This window comes from Ursus arctos, unplaced genomic scaffold (genome assembly GCF_023065955.2).
Source record: "Ursus arctos isolate Adak ecotype North America unplaced genomic scaffold, UrsArc2.0 scaffold_14, whole genome shotgun sequence".
Lineage (NCBI taxonomy): Eukaryota > Metazoa > Chordata > Mammalia > Carnivora > Ursidae > Ursus > Ursus arctos.
Window position 1 is genome coordinate 63928456 of NW_026622808.1, and position 12540 is coordinate 63940995.

The following is a 12540-nucleotide window of genomic DNA, read 5'->3' on the forward strand; positions in this document are numbered from 1 at the left end:
TAATGAACTGAAGAACTATTTATCAAGTGCCTCCTTCTATGTGCTGGACACTAGGGACACAGCAGAAAAATACAGCCGGAGTCCTAGACCTCAGGGGGCCTGCAATCTAGTGGGGGAGACACATCCTGCCGGGAGGATGACACGGGGACCATAACCAACCACAGGGTGAGGTGGAAGAGGGCAGGATTTGCTCTCATCGAGGGACGCTTCCCTGAGGAAGCAAAGCCTGAGCCTCCACCAGGAGGACAAGTGAGACTAGTGAGTGAGGGACCATGCGATCATTTCTAGGCAGGGGGCACAGCACATGCAAAGGCCTGGAGGTGGGAAGGGGTGATGTTTGAGGACCGAAACAGAGGCCACCGGGGCCTCAGCAAGAGGACAGTGCAGTGGGCTGAGCCTGGGGAGAGGGCAGGGTGCAGGGTCAGGCCACCCAAGGCTTCTCAGGCCGTAGTCAAAAGGCTGCTGTCTCAGGGAGGAGAGGGAAGATTTTGGAGGGCTTGTGCCTGAGGTGGGCCACTGTTCTGCTGCTGTCTGCAGTAGGGGCCTGTGAGGTTCTGAGTAGGAGCGCAAGGAGCTTCTGGAATCTGAAGGGATTGGGAGGTGACCAGGGTTTTATCTTTCCTCCTGTGGCTACCACCATCCTGGGAGTTTTCTTTTGGCTTTTGCAGTTTCCACACAGTGTCATTTTGGTTGTGCAATCTTGATGTTTTCTAACTTTTGGTTTGGTGCCTCAGCCAGAGTCATTTCCTTCCTGGACCCGGGCTCTCACTGAATGGGGAATTTTTGGCTACCGCCTAAAGTGAAATGGAAGAGAATGATCTCCTTCTCTCCCCAAGAGCCTGAGCTGTTGCAAAAGGGCCGGACAGGGCTGGTGTGTTTGCTCTCTTGGAAGGCTTCCCAATATCTGCGCCTTTTCCAAGCTAGGGAACAACACATGGATCGGATTCAGGGCCACTGGAGAATTGCCCCGAAGGTGGCACTGTGTTTGGCCAAGACCGCCCAGGCCAGGAGTCCTCCTAACTGGTTCTAGTTATAACTTGTATTTAGCACCTAATATGTGCCAGGTAGACATTTTACCTCATAAATCTTTTTGTCCCCATTCTATAGATGTGGAAACTGAGGCTCAAAGATTAACTAACATGCCAAAAGCCACATTGCTAGTAAGTGTTGGGCCAGGGTGGGGACCCAAGTCTGCTTGATCCCCAACCCTACTGGGGTAGGTCACTAAATGGCATCAGGCCTCACTTTTCCCCTCTGAAAAATAGGTTCACATATTGCCCTGTCTATTATTCTCATAAACCAGGAAGCTGCAAAACATAAGAGATGGTGAGGTTTTTAAAAGTTAGTGGTGCGTGGCTCAGGACAGGTCACCTGACTTTCCTTCCACACATTAGTTACTCCGCTGGAACAGAGCAAGGCTTTAATCACTGTGGGGATTTGGGAATGAACAGAGCGCAGAGGTGATGCATCTAAATCAATCCCCAATTTTTTAGAGAGGGAAGGTGTGAGCTGGAATGAAAGGGACTGGCCCTTACTGAACCCGTGCTCCATGCTAAGCTAGTGTAACGGGGCTCCTCTGGGTTGCAAGTTTTGAACACATATCGAGATCATCCATTAACCAGGATAGGCAGGTTATGCTGCAGTCACAGACAGACCCTGAAGCCTTGTCGTTCAACACAACACACTGATATCTCGAAGTTCGGTGCTGCCTCCTGCATTCTTGGAGCTGGCTCTGTCTTCTGGGACACATGGCTTCTGGGGTCAGTGTGGCTGGGGAAGAGGGGCCTCAAAGAGGCTCACTGGCTCTTCCTTGCTTCATCCAGAAAGTGATGGTAGCATGTCCACTTAAAACCGTTGGACAGAGCCAGTCATGTGGCCCCAGCTTAATTGCAAGGGAGGCTGGGTATGGGAGGGAGCAAAGGACTGTTTGGTAAGCAATGTCTCGCCTACGGGTGACTTCAGTTACTTGATGATAAGGTTGTACCTAACCATGGCCTGTGGGGTCTCACATCGTCTAACGCTTGCCCAGCTCTTTTGCCTCGTCTGTGCTACTTTCCTCTTCATTTGCAGCTCAGCCACTAGGGTCATCCTTCATCTGAGGAGATATACCAAGCTGTTTTCTGCCTCAGGACCTTTACATATGCTCTCCTTAGAATGCTGGTCCCTTCCCAACTCCCTTGCATCTTCCCATGGCTAATCCTTCTCGTTTGAGTCTGCTTAAATGGTATCTGCTCATAGAATCCTTCCCTGGCCACACCATGTAAGTCAGTCTGTCAGGTGCCCCTCCCTCTGTCGTTAGTTTTCACCAGAGAACTTCTCCCAGTTGATAATTAGCAATCTCTTATTTATCTAGCTTAATGTTGGGATCATGTCAGTTTTTATAATAGATGGCATCCCCAGTCCCTAATATTAATGAATGAATGAGGAAGGGTAAATCATTTTAGCAGCTGGTGGAGTACAGGTCCAATGGAGGACCAGAGATAGAACAATTAGGAAGGTCAATTAAGAGGTCATTCCCTCAGATTTGCCTAATTTTGTGTCTAGCTTGAATTGGGAGTTTTGAGGGGTGTGTGTGTGTGTGTGTGTGTGTGTGTGTGTGTGTGTATCGGTGTTGAACTTTGGATATCCAGGAGGGTCCAGTCCAGAGATTAAAAAGAAAAGGAAAAAAGAGGGCCCAGAAAGCTATGTTTGTCACTGATATGGCCAGCTGGCACCAGAGTTCTCTAGTTATGGCTGAGTCACTTATTTGTTCTAGAAGGATCCATTACAGCCTCATGAGTCACCTGAAGAGTAAGAATGCACATACAATTATTACATCACTGTTTATCCTGAGGGTGTGAAGGGAGGGAGGGATTTCCAGGTTGTGCTCACTGAGGAAAGACCTCATTGGCAGTTAGAGTCCCCTCTGCTCAAGTGTTTGGTGTCTGGGTTTGTCACAGCGCTTAGTGCCCCTGTGCAGCTGCGGCGGAGACCCCAGGCCTCTCTCCCAAGGGCTCAGCATGCATAAGCCTTTCAATCGAAGGAAGTGGGGTATAAAATAAGCAACATATGAAAAACTATTCTAGGTTTCGCTTGTTTCGAATATATAAAACGAAGGTATCAGTTGAACCTTTTCCCCTAAGCTGTTATCTGAATTAAATAGGCTGTGTCTAGGAGCGCCTGGCTGGCTCAGTTGGTAGAGCCTGTGACTCTTGATCTCAGGTTGTAAGCCCCATGTTGCATGTAGAGATTACTTGAAAATAAAATCTTAAAAAAAAATAGGTCATGTACTTAGTACGGAGCCTGAGCTAGGGTTGGGGGTGGTGGTGATAACCACAGTAAATGAGAATAATAGCTTAGCACTGTTGAGCGCTTGCTTATTTCATCCTCACGGCTACTCTGTGGGACTCAGGGTACGGTCCTCAACGTGTTTGTCACAGGAGACAGGACGGTTACCTGGCCAGTGAGCCCGGCCCTGACTGATGGGAAGCATGTGAAATGCTGTGAGCTCATCATTTGGCTCCCATGGCATAAGTGATTCTTGCTCATTAGACAGAGTGTGGGACATCCCGAAATACAGAGCAGAGAGAAAAGGAAATCAGGCCTGTCACCCACTGTGAACCGTGAAGGGGACACAGAGAAATGCTTTGGCTCTGGTATCTCTGTCCCCTGGTTCCTGAAATGCAACTCTCATCCCTCTGGAAAGTTCCTCTGGGGGACTTTTAAAAACATCCAGACTCCGTTTTAATTGTTCTGAGACACTATATGTCAACCTCTCACTGCTCACAGCCACTGAAACCCTTACTTCAACCACTGGCATCCCCTCCCCATCCCTGGGGGTCCCGGCAGAGGGAACCCCAAACTACCAGTCCTCCCGTGTGTGGCAAGGTTGGCTGCTGGTGGTACAGGCAGGCAGAAGCAGGTCCCACCTCTCCTCCTGCTGGGTTCCCGTATTACTTTGCCCCACAGCCACTGTGACTTTTGAGACCATGCCACTGCCTGCTGAGAGTCACAGTTTCCATTAGAGCATTTAACATGCTGACAGTAGCCATTCACCCCAAGTGCTTCCTTCACAGGCCCTAAGTTGGGCATCAGAGGTCCTTTCTGTGCTTTTTGGGTAGGGAGAGAGGGCAGAGGACGGCCATTTGCACAGTGTGTGCCCTGTCCCCGGCCTCAGGCTGGCCGCTTTACATACCTTGTCCCACTGAGTCCAGGGCAGTCCAAGGACGTAGGGGTTGTAATTACCCTGACCGCATAGATAGGCGCAAATGATGCTCACGCTTAAGGAATTTGCCCTCAGTACACGGGTGGGGATCGCAGAGGCTGGACCTGGAAACGGAGGGGGGCTTCCCACCCTTATGCTCGCTTCAACTCTTTGATCACAGTTTATAGTTTTGGATCTCATGATCTGCAGGATCACCTTGACGTGTGTAGAATCATGGGGGTTTTTTTGTTGCTGTTTTTTGGTTTTTTCGAGAATGTAATCTCAGGGGAAAAAAAGCACGAGGCTGCCCCAAGTAGGAGTGACGTCACCTAGCCTGCTGCCAGTCTCACCTTGGCAGACAGGAAACCTGTGGTGAGATTTAATTTTTGTGACAATCCTTTCTCACTAATGTTTTGGCTTCCTTTGCCCCATCCTGTCATCGATACTCTATTTTTACTTCAATAAGCACTTGGGTGTGGCAGCCTGAAAGAGTGGGCGTTGTATCTGCCCGGCTATCACAGGGGTTTCCAGAGGGAGAGGGAGAAGCAGGCTCCCCACTGAGCAGGAAGCCCGACACAGGGGGCTCAATCCTGGGACCCCGAGATCATGACCTGAGCTGAAGGCAGATGCTCAACCGACTGAGCCACCCAGGCGCCCCCTGTACCTCTATTTATAGTCAGCACCTCAAATACATCTGAAAACTCCCAGTATGCTGAGACAGGGGTTCCACAGGAAACTGAAATTTGTCATCACATTGTCACTGTGGGCCTGACGTGGGGCTCTGTCAGCTGACCTCTGTGGCACATGTGACCCTTGGAGGTTGACTAGGTGGGAGCGTGGGTGTCAGTCCGGAATGTGCTGGCAGGTAGGCCCTGCTGATGCCACAGAACAGTTCTCCCCTCCCCGTGTGGGGTCCCCCACACTGAGTGCTGACACGTGACCCCCATGCCAGCTGTAGGCCACTGCGTGTCACTGCGAAAGAACAAGAAAAACAAAGAGAAAAGCTGAACTATTCCTTAGGATGAAAACATAATGAAGCCTTTTATGTCCTGCATGGGTGGAGGCCCTAGCGGTCAGCCACAGATGGGCTGATGGCCTCAGTGTTCCTGCCAGATATGTCCTGACAGAGGGGCGAAGATTTGTGCAGAAAGAGAAATTCAAAAAAAGGCCCCAGCAATAGGACGCTGCCGCCGTAAGGTCAGGCCAGGATGTACCTCCCCAGCCCCTCGCATTTGAAGATGAAGAAACCAGGGCTCGGCCGGGCCTCAGACAGGGGAAGATGCTGGTGCTTCTGGGTTCCCAGACAGTTCAGGGTGCAGGTAGGACCTTCGGGAAGGCGGTGCCGCTGGGAGCATCTCCTCTGGTTGTGGCCTGGCCTCTGTGGGAAGTCGCAGTCTGAGGTCCCCTGCACCAGCAGGCCTGGCCCGGCCAGCGCGAGGGGACCTGGGGCCAGGCTGTAGCTGGCCTTGCCCAGAGGAGCGTCCTCTGCCCTCTGCCTCCTCCACAGATGTCTTGGGACAGCACTGAGGTGGGCCTTTGAAGAACACAAGATCCTCCCCTTGGGGTGGTTTGTGGACAGAGGGTGTTGGGAGAGGCCCCAGGCCAAAGAGGGGAGGGAGGGCAGGGAAGGTGAGGACTCTGAGTGACATGCGGTGGCCCCTTCTTCTTGAGGGCAGGGACACAGGGTTCACGTCCTACCCGCCTGGGAGCAGGTGGCTCTGTCCTCGCTGTACTCACCAATCCACATTCACAGCCGGTGCTCGCTTACCGTGTCATTTTGCACAAGGGCTATGGAATTAACGCAGTGGTGTCACACAAGGCACAGGCGTGTGACTCCATGGGCCCCACCTGCATGGCTGCTGCTGGGGAGGACACCCCCCCCCCCCCCGAGGCTCTCAGTTTTGGCCAGAAGGGCCTCGGCCTGGGGTATGGGGTGGGGGCAGCTTGGCCCATGGACAAACTTCTGAGTGCCTGGGGACCCCAGATGGGAAGGAATAAAGCACGTGTTCTCCTGGGGGTCCCCGCTGTGGGTGTGCATCCAGCCCCAGCCTGCCCCACCTTCCTGCCTCAGTGCTCCTTTCTTGCACCTTCTTCCTCGGGTGGGTCCCTTACTTGCTACTTCCAGGGCTGTGGTGAGAGTACTTGCAGTGAAAATATCAAGAACACATCACAAACAGTGGATGGCAAAAACCAGAAGTGAGTCGGATCTGAACGTAGAGGTTACCAGCTTGCTAGTCTGGGTCAGATGGATTCCCCAGCGCAGATGGCGACTCCCTCAGGAGTAGGCTTGAGGCTTGGAAGACTCAGTTCTGGTCACTATTGTAGCTAGCCAGCTTGCTTCCTGATTTTTTTTTTTCTTAGGAAACATACTTGACTTTGCAACCAATGCATGGTCATTGTTGAAAAATTCTACGTTGCGAATAAATGGAAAGCCACCCACCCACCCACCCAACCTACCCCAAAATGTAAAATCATTGATAATCACATTACCCAGAAATAATCACTGTTCACATTTCGTATATGTTCTTCACCTTCTTTTTCTCTTTGTACACAGATGTCTTCTATACTTTTACACATATTTTATAGAAAACTGGTTACATAGTCTGTAAACTCTGTTGTCACTCAGTGGCATATTAATACCTTTCCGTGTCAATGGATAGACACATACATCTTTGTAGTTGCTATTAAAGTGAATTAAAAAAAACGCCCACACAAGTTAAAAAACTTAAACGAGGGGCACCTGGGTGGCTCAGTTGGTTAAGCGTCTCCCTTCAGGTCGGTCATGATCCCAGGGTCCTGGGATCAAGTCCCGGACCGGGCTCCTTGCTCAACAGGAAGTCTGCTTCTCCCTCTGCCTGCTACTCCTCCTGCTTGTGCTCTCTCTCTGACAAATAAATAAATAAAATCTTAAAAAATAAAACAAACCTTAAATGAGCGGTCACATTTCTAGAGTCAGAAAGTAGAATGGTGGGTGCCAGGGACTGTGGGGGACGGGACGGGAAGTTGGTTTTTAATGGGGACAGAGCTCAGTTTGGGAAAGTGAAAAGGAGGTGGATGGCGGTGATGGTTATACAACAGTGTGAATGGACGTAATGCCACTGAACCGTGGACTTAAAGATGGCATAGGCAGTAAATTTTATGTCATGTGTATTTTACCACAATAAAAAACATATATAATAAAAAATTTGAAAACAGTGTGAATGATTCAGAGTTGTGTAAAATGAGAACTGAAAGACTCCCATCCTACCCTCCTTACACTCAATATGTGGGCTGTTGAAGAGATAACCATTACTTAAAAAATCTAATAGCACGACCATGAAGTTCCGTGTTTGGAGCTAAGCAGGTCATACACATTGTGTCCCTTAGTCCTCACGAAAGGGGTGTGAGGTCAACAGAGCTGAGAGGTGGGGGAGCTGGTTTCCATCCCAGAGCCTGAACTCTGAACAGCTCAGCCGTGCTGCTACTTCTTTTTTTTAAGATTTTATTTTTAGGGGTGCCTGGGTGGCTCGGTGGGTTGGGCATCTGCCCTTGGCTCAGGTCATCATCCTGGAGTCCTGGGATTGAGCCCGGCATCAGACTCCCTGCTCAGTGGGGAGCCTGCTTCTCCCTCTGCCCCTCCCCACCACACTGCTTGTGCGCTCTCTCTCACTCTTTCTCTCAAATAAATAAATAAATAAATAAAATCTTAAAAAAAAAGATTTTATTTTTAAGGAAGCTCTATACCCAATTTGGGGCTCAAACTCACCACCCCAAGATCAAGAGGCACACACTCCACCAACTGAGCCCGCCGGGCGGCCCTGCTAACTTCTTCCGTAAGATAATTTTATTTAAGAGATAATAATGTTAAGTCATTGTCGGGAAAGGAGAAGGTCACCCATCATCCACCACTCCGCCTCCTTACTACTTCTGTGCATTCCCTGTAGCCTTTCTTCCCATGTTCCCACCCTTTTCTCCTGCTTTGTGCAGGCAGCCATGGGGTGGTGCCAGCTGCAGAGGGGACTGGGGGGCTGGGGGGGCACAACAGTGGTGTCTACTTATGCTGAGCAAGTCCAGCGGGGGCAGTGAAACCAGCCCTAGGTTTGAATCTTATCAGTTGTTTGGGGACAAATCATTTCACCTATCTAACCCTCAATGTGCTTAAAAATAAAATACAGACAATTCTGTTAGCCGCCAGAGATTGTCGTGAAAATCAGCCTGTCTGGTTCCACACACGCATAGTGCCATGCATTGTTAGGCATTATTGTTCTAGTTGCAAAGCTTAGGTTTGAAAAGCTTGGCCCCTTGGTAACAATCGGTTTTGTTTAGAGAGAGAGACACAGTTTACCTGTCAGTGGAATTGGTACTGGAGGGACACCCAAAGGCTGGAGACGTTTCGTCCTCACCCCACCTGATATATGTGCGAGCAAGTCAGGGGCTTTCCCCGGGGTTCTCAAATACGGGTTTCAAATATGGGTCTGCCCCAGACCACCAGAGGGTGAAGGGCCTTGAGTGCAGGGCTGTAGACTTTGGGTTTGGTCTGGAAGGTAATGGGGAGATACAGGGACTTGGGAGAAGAGTGTGTATTCACCTGGACAGTGGGAAGTCATAAAGGCTTTAAACAGGGAAGTGACAAGGCAAGACTTGTATTTTAGCGAGATGTGGCCTGGGGAGGGCTCTGGGGGCTGCCCCAGCTGGAGGGGGCTGCCGGCCTGGGGAGCCGATTCCAGAACAGTGGTGGAGGAGGCGAGAGGAAGCTGTGTCACAGCGTGCATGCAGGCTCCGAGAAGCTGGTCGGGAGCTGGTGTAGATATGCCCTCACGGCACGTTTGGGGTTTCCCACCTTGGTGTAAAGGGGAAGGGATTCCTCTCAAGAACCAGGGAGCCTCCACCCAGGCTTCTTCGGCCAGTCCTGCCTGCCTGGGCCATGTGATCTTTGGCAAACCACTTAACCTGCTCAGGCCTCAGTTTCCTCATTTCTAATGGGGACGAGATGGAAGCAGCTTGTGAGATTTGAAGGACGCACAGCTAGGTCTGGCACGCTGGGCACTCAGTTGGCATAGGGGCTTCTTTGCAGGGTCCCCGTCTGTAAGATGCGGAAGGATGCACGTGATTCCGTGCTTGTAGAAGGGGAAGCTGTAGGACTGCCAGACTTTTGTATTTAGGGGCTCCACTAGGGACTTGGTGGAGTAAATATCTGAACTTCCTCACATGTTCAGGGACATGTATAGTCTACAAAGCCCTTTCACGTCTATGTTCCCATTACCTTCCTCTTAATAGCCCCGGGAGGTAGGCACGCAGATACTGTCATTATTACCCTCTCCGTTTTGTTTTATTTTTTTAAAGATTATTTATTTATTTATTTGAGATAGGGAGAGCAAGAGTGAGTGAGCGAGCGAGAGAGAGCATGAGTGGGGGGACGGGGGGAAGGGGCAGAGGGAGGGGGAGAAGAAGACTCCCTGCTGAGCGGGGAGCCCAATGTGGGACTCGATCCCAGGACGCTGAAGGCAGACGCTTTACCGACTGAACTATGCAGGTGCCCCAACCCTCTCCAGTTTATAGCTGAAAACGGGCTCAGAGGATAGTGTCTTGCCTAAGGTCACACTGCTGGTAGGATTGGAAGCCAGTTTTGTGTGACTCGATGTCAGAGCTGGACTGATCACAGGATATTGTCCTGTCCCCCTACTACATACATGGGGCGGCCGAGGCCAGGAGGGAAAGAACTCACGAGGCCACAGTGAATTCGAGGCGGAGCCAGGAATAGAGCCCAGGTCTCTGACTTGTACACCCTGCCTCTTGATGGCTACCCCACTTCACTGAGTAATAGTGACTTTCTTTCTTTCTACCTCGTTTCAGGGAAACCAGTTCCTGAAATCAAGTCTTCTTTGCTAGACTTCCCGGATGCTGCGAAGCCAGGAAGGCCATTGGCAGCTTCTGTAAGAAGCACTGAAGATGAACAGGAAAAGGGGCCGTCCGTGAGGCCAGCCGCCTTTCCAGGCCCAGGTATTTTAAATTAAATTTATTTTTTAAAAAAATTTTATTTATTTGTCAGAGAGAGAGAGAGCACAAGCAGGGGAAGGAGAAGGCAGAGGGAGAAGCAGGCTCCCTGCTGAGCAAGGAGCCCGATGTGGGGCTCCATCCCAGGACCCCTGGATTGTGACCTGAGCCAAAGGTAGACACTTAACCGACTGAGCCACCCAGGTGTCTCTAAATTTACTTTTTTAATTTAGAGGAAATGTATTTAAGGAAATGTTTTATCTATCAGCATATTCAGCTCAGCATATAGTAGCAAAAAAATTGGAAACGACAAAGGGGTTGGTAAAATTCAGGGCAGTCGGAACAATACAATACCGTTAAAAATGACGCGGCTGTGTGTATGTGCACGGAAACATGCTCACAATATATTGAATTTTAAAAAGCCAAGAAAAAGTCAGATACCAACAGAATATATACCACATATTATCATTTTTATAGAAAGAAAACAGCTGTGTAATTGAGGGCTGTCTGTGTGCCAGACACCATTCTAAGCACGTCAGAGATGCCACCTTATGTAATCCTCAGTCAGCTGTACAAGTTAGGTGTGGCGATTATCCCCATTTTACAGATGAGGAGACCGAAGCATGGAGAGGTTACACAGCCCGCTAAGGTCATGCGCTCTGGGACCCAGGTATTTTCCCTGTGGTTTCCTGAGCCCCAAGCATGGGCTGGTCCTGCTGCCGGCTCCAGGCTGGGACTGCTGTCCTCTCTGTTTGTTCTGCACGGGCCCATAGCCGGGCTGGGGTCTGGCCCTCTCAGCTGCGCAGTGGGGCACTGACAGATGCTGCCTGCCCACCTCCCCACCTTCCTGTCCTCTACCGGGCACACATCTGCTGCTTTGTTCTATAGCGCCTAAGGTGCTGAAAGGAGAAGCGATTTGCTCAAGGTCACGCAAGTAGGGAGTAGCATCTGAGCAGTGCGGTTAAATGCCTCTGTCCCTAACAGCACACACACTGCTATCCCCGAGCCTTTCAGACCACTTCAGATCTGTCTCCATCCCTTGTGCCCAGGGAAGGGCTCAGGGACAGTGTGCCAAATGATGGAAGGACTCAGCCTGTAGATGGCTTCCCTGGGGCGGTGTTGGGCGCAGGGGAAGGGGGGGCAATTATTCACACTATTCACACCCCCGGGTCCATTCTTACCACCTCTCCCCGGGGGCCTGGCCTCCCTCCTGCCCTCCTGTAGGCTCCCGAGTGGTGAGCTGAAGGTCCCAAGCCCAAGAAATCTCAGTTCATTGGTGGTGTTCCTGAAGCCAGGGTCAGCATTGGCCTAGAGGAGCGTGCCTGGGTTTTTGCATTAGACAAACCTGTATTTGAATCCCACCTTTCAGTTTCTAGCAGGAGAATTACTTAGCTTCTCTGTTCCTCAGTTTCTTTATCTAAAAAAGCAGGCACAGGGGTGCCTGGGTAGCTCAGTTGGTTGAGCAACTGACACTTGATTTCAGGGAGTTGTGATCTTGGGGTGGTGAGATCGAGTCCCACGTCGGACTCCGCACTCGGTGTGGAGTCTGCTTGAGATTGTCTCTCTTCCTCTCCCTCTGGCCCTCTCCCCACTCACACACATGGGCACTCTCTCTCTCAATGAATAAATAAAATCTTAAAAAAAAAAATAAAAAAGCAGGCACGCTAATGAAAGCCTATGTCAGCATGTTGTAGTAAGGAATCAGACTTCTCAGTGTTGCTACCGTTAGGTGCTCATTAAATGTTAGTTAATATTAGCAGTGTTCCAGACACCCCAGATAGGCTGAAGCTGGGAATATAATTCTAGGCCCGGGAGTCTGAACTGTTAACTGTAGCTACAGATAAAAACAAACAAGACAACGGCAGAACTTTGATCAGCAGTTAAAGATAAGGGGAAGTGGTCCTACAGCAAATGCGACACTGGTCGATGGCCAAAGGGAAGAATCCTAATAAAGCAGGGAAATTCTAGGGGAACACTGGCCCAGATGGAGAAGGTGATAGGGGTCACAGCTTCTGGTTCTCCTTATCTAGCCTACCACAGAGACCGGCCTCCTCTGGGGAGGGCTTTGCCCTGTTCCCTTTCCTGAATGGCCCTTGGGAGCACATGTGTCCCAGCAACACAGTCTACAGACAGAGGAAGGAAGCTGGTTGTCTATCTTTGCCCAAACTGGAAACAATCATTAATTTAATCTAATAACCCAAACCCTGTCTTCTCTTGGGAAAACCCTAAGGTTCCACTGGGGCCCAGAGTTCAAGCTGACTGATTATCTTGTTGGAGTGGAAAATGCGGAGGTTGGACCGGGGGCGGGGGTGGGGGGGACAGAGACAGGTGGCGGCAACTTGACCTGCCGTGTGTAGGAGTTTCTGCGCCATGGTGTTGCCCTG

General features: G+C 50.5%; 1 protein-coding gene across 1 annotated transcript in view; it reads left to right on the top strand.

Moving 5' to 3' along the window:
• The window catches only part of IRAK2 (interleukin 1 receptor associated kinase 2), a 58823-nt gene that overhangs the window by 15765 nt on the left and 30518 nt on the right, over window positions 1-12540 (top strand). The window contains exon 3 of the mRNA XM_026501354.4: window positions 10016-10162. Coding sequence (XP_026357139.2) covers window positions 10016-10162 — 147 coding nt within the window. The remainder of the gene's footprint in view (window positions 1-10015; window positions 10163-12540) is intronic.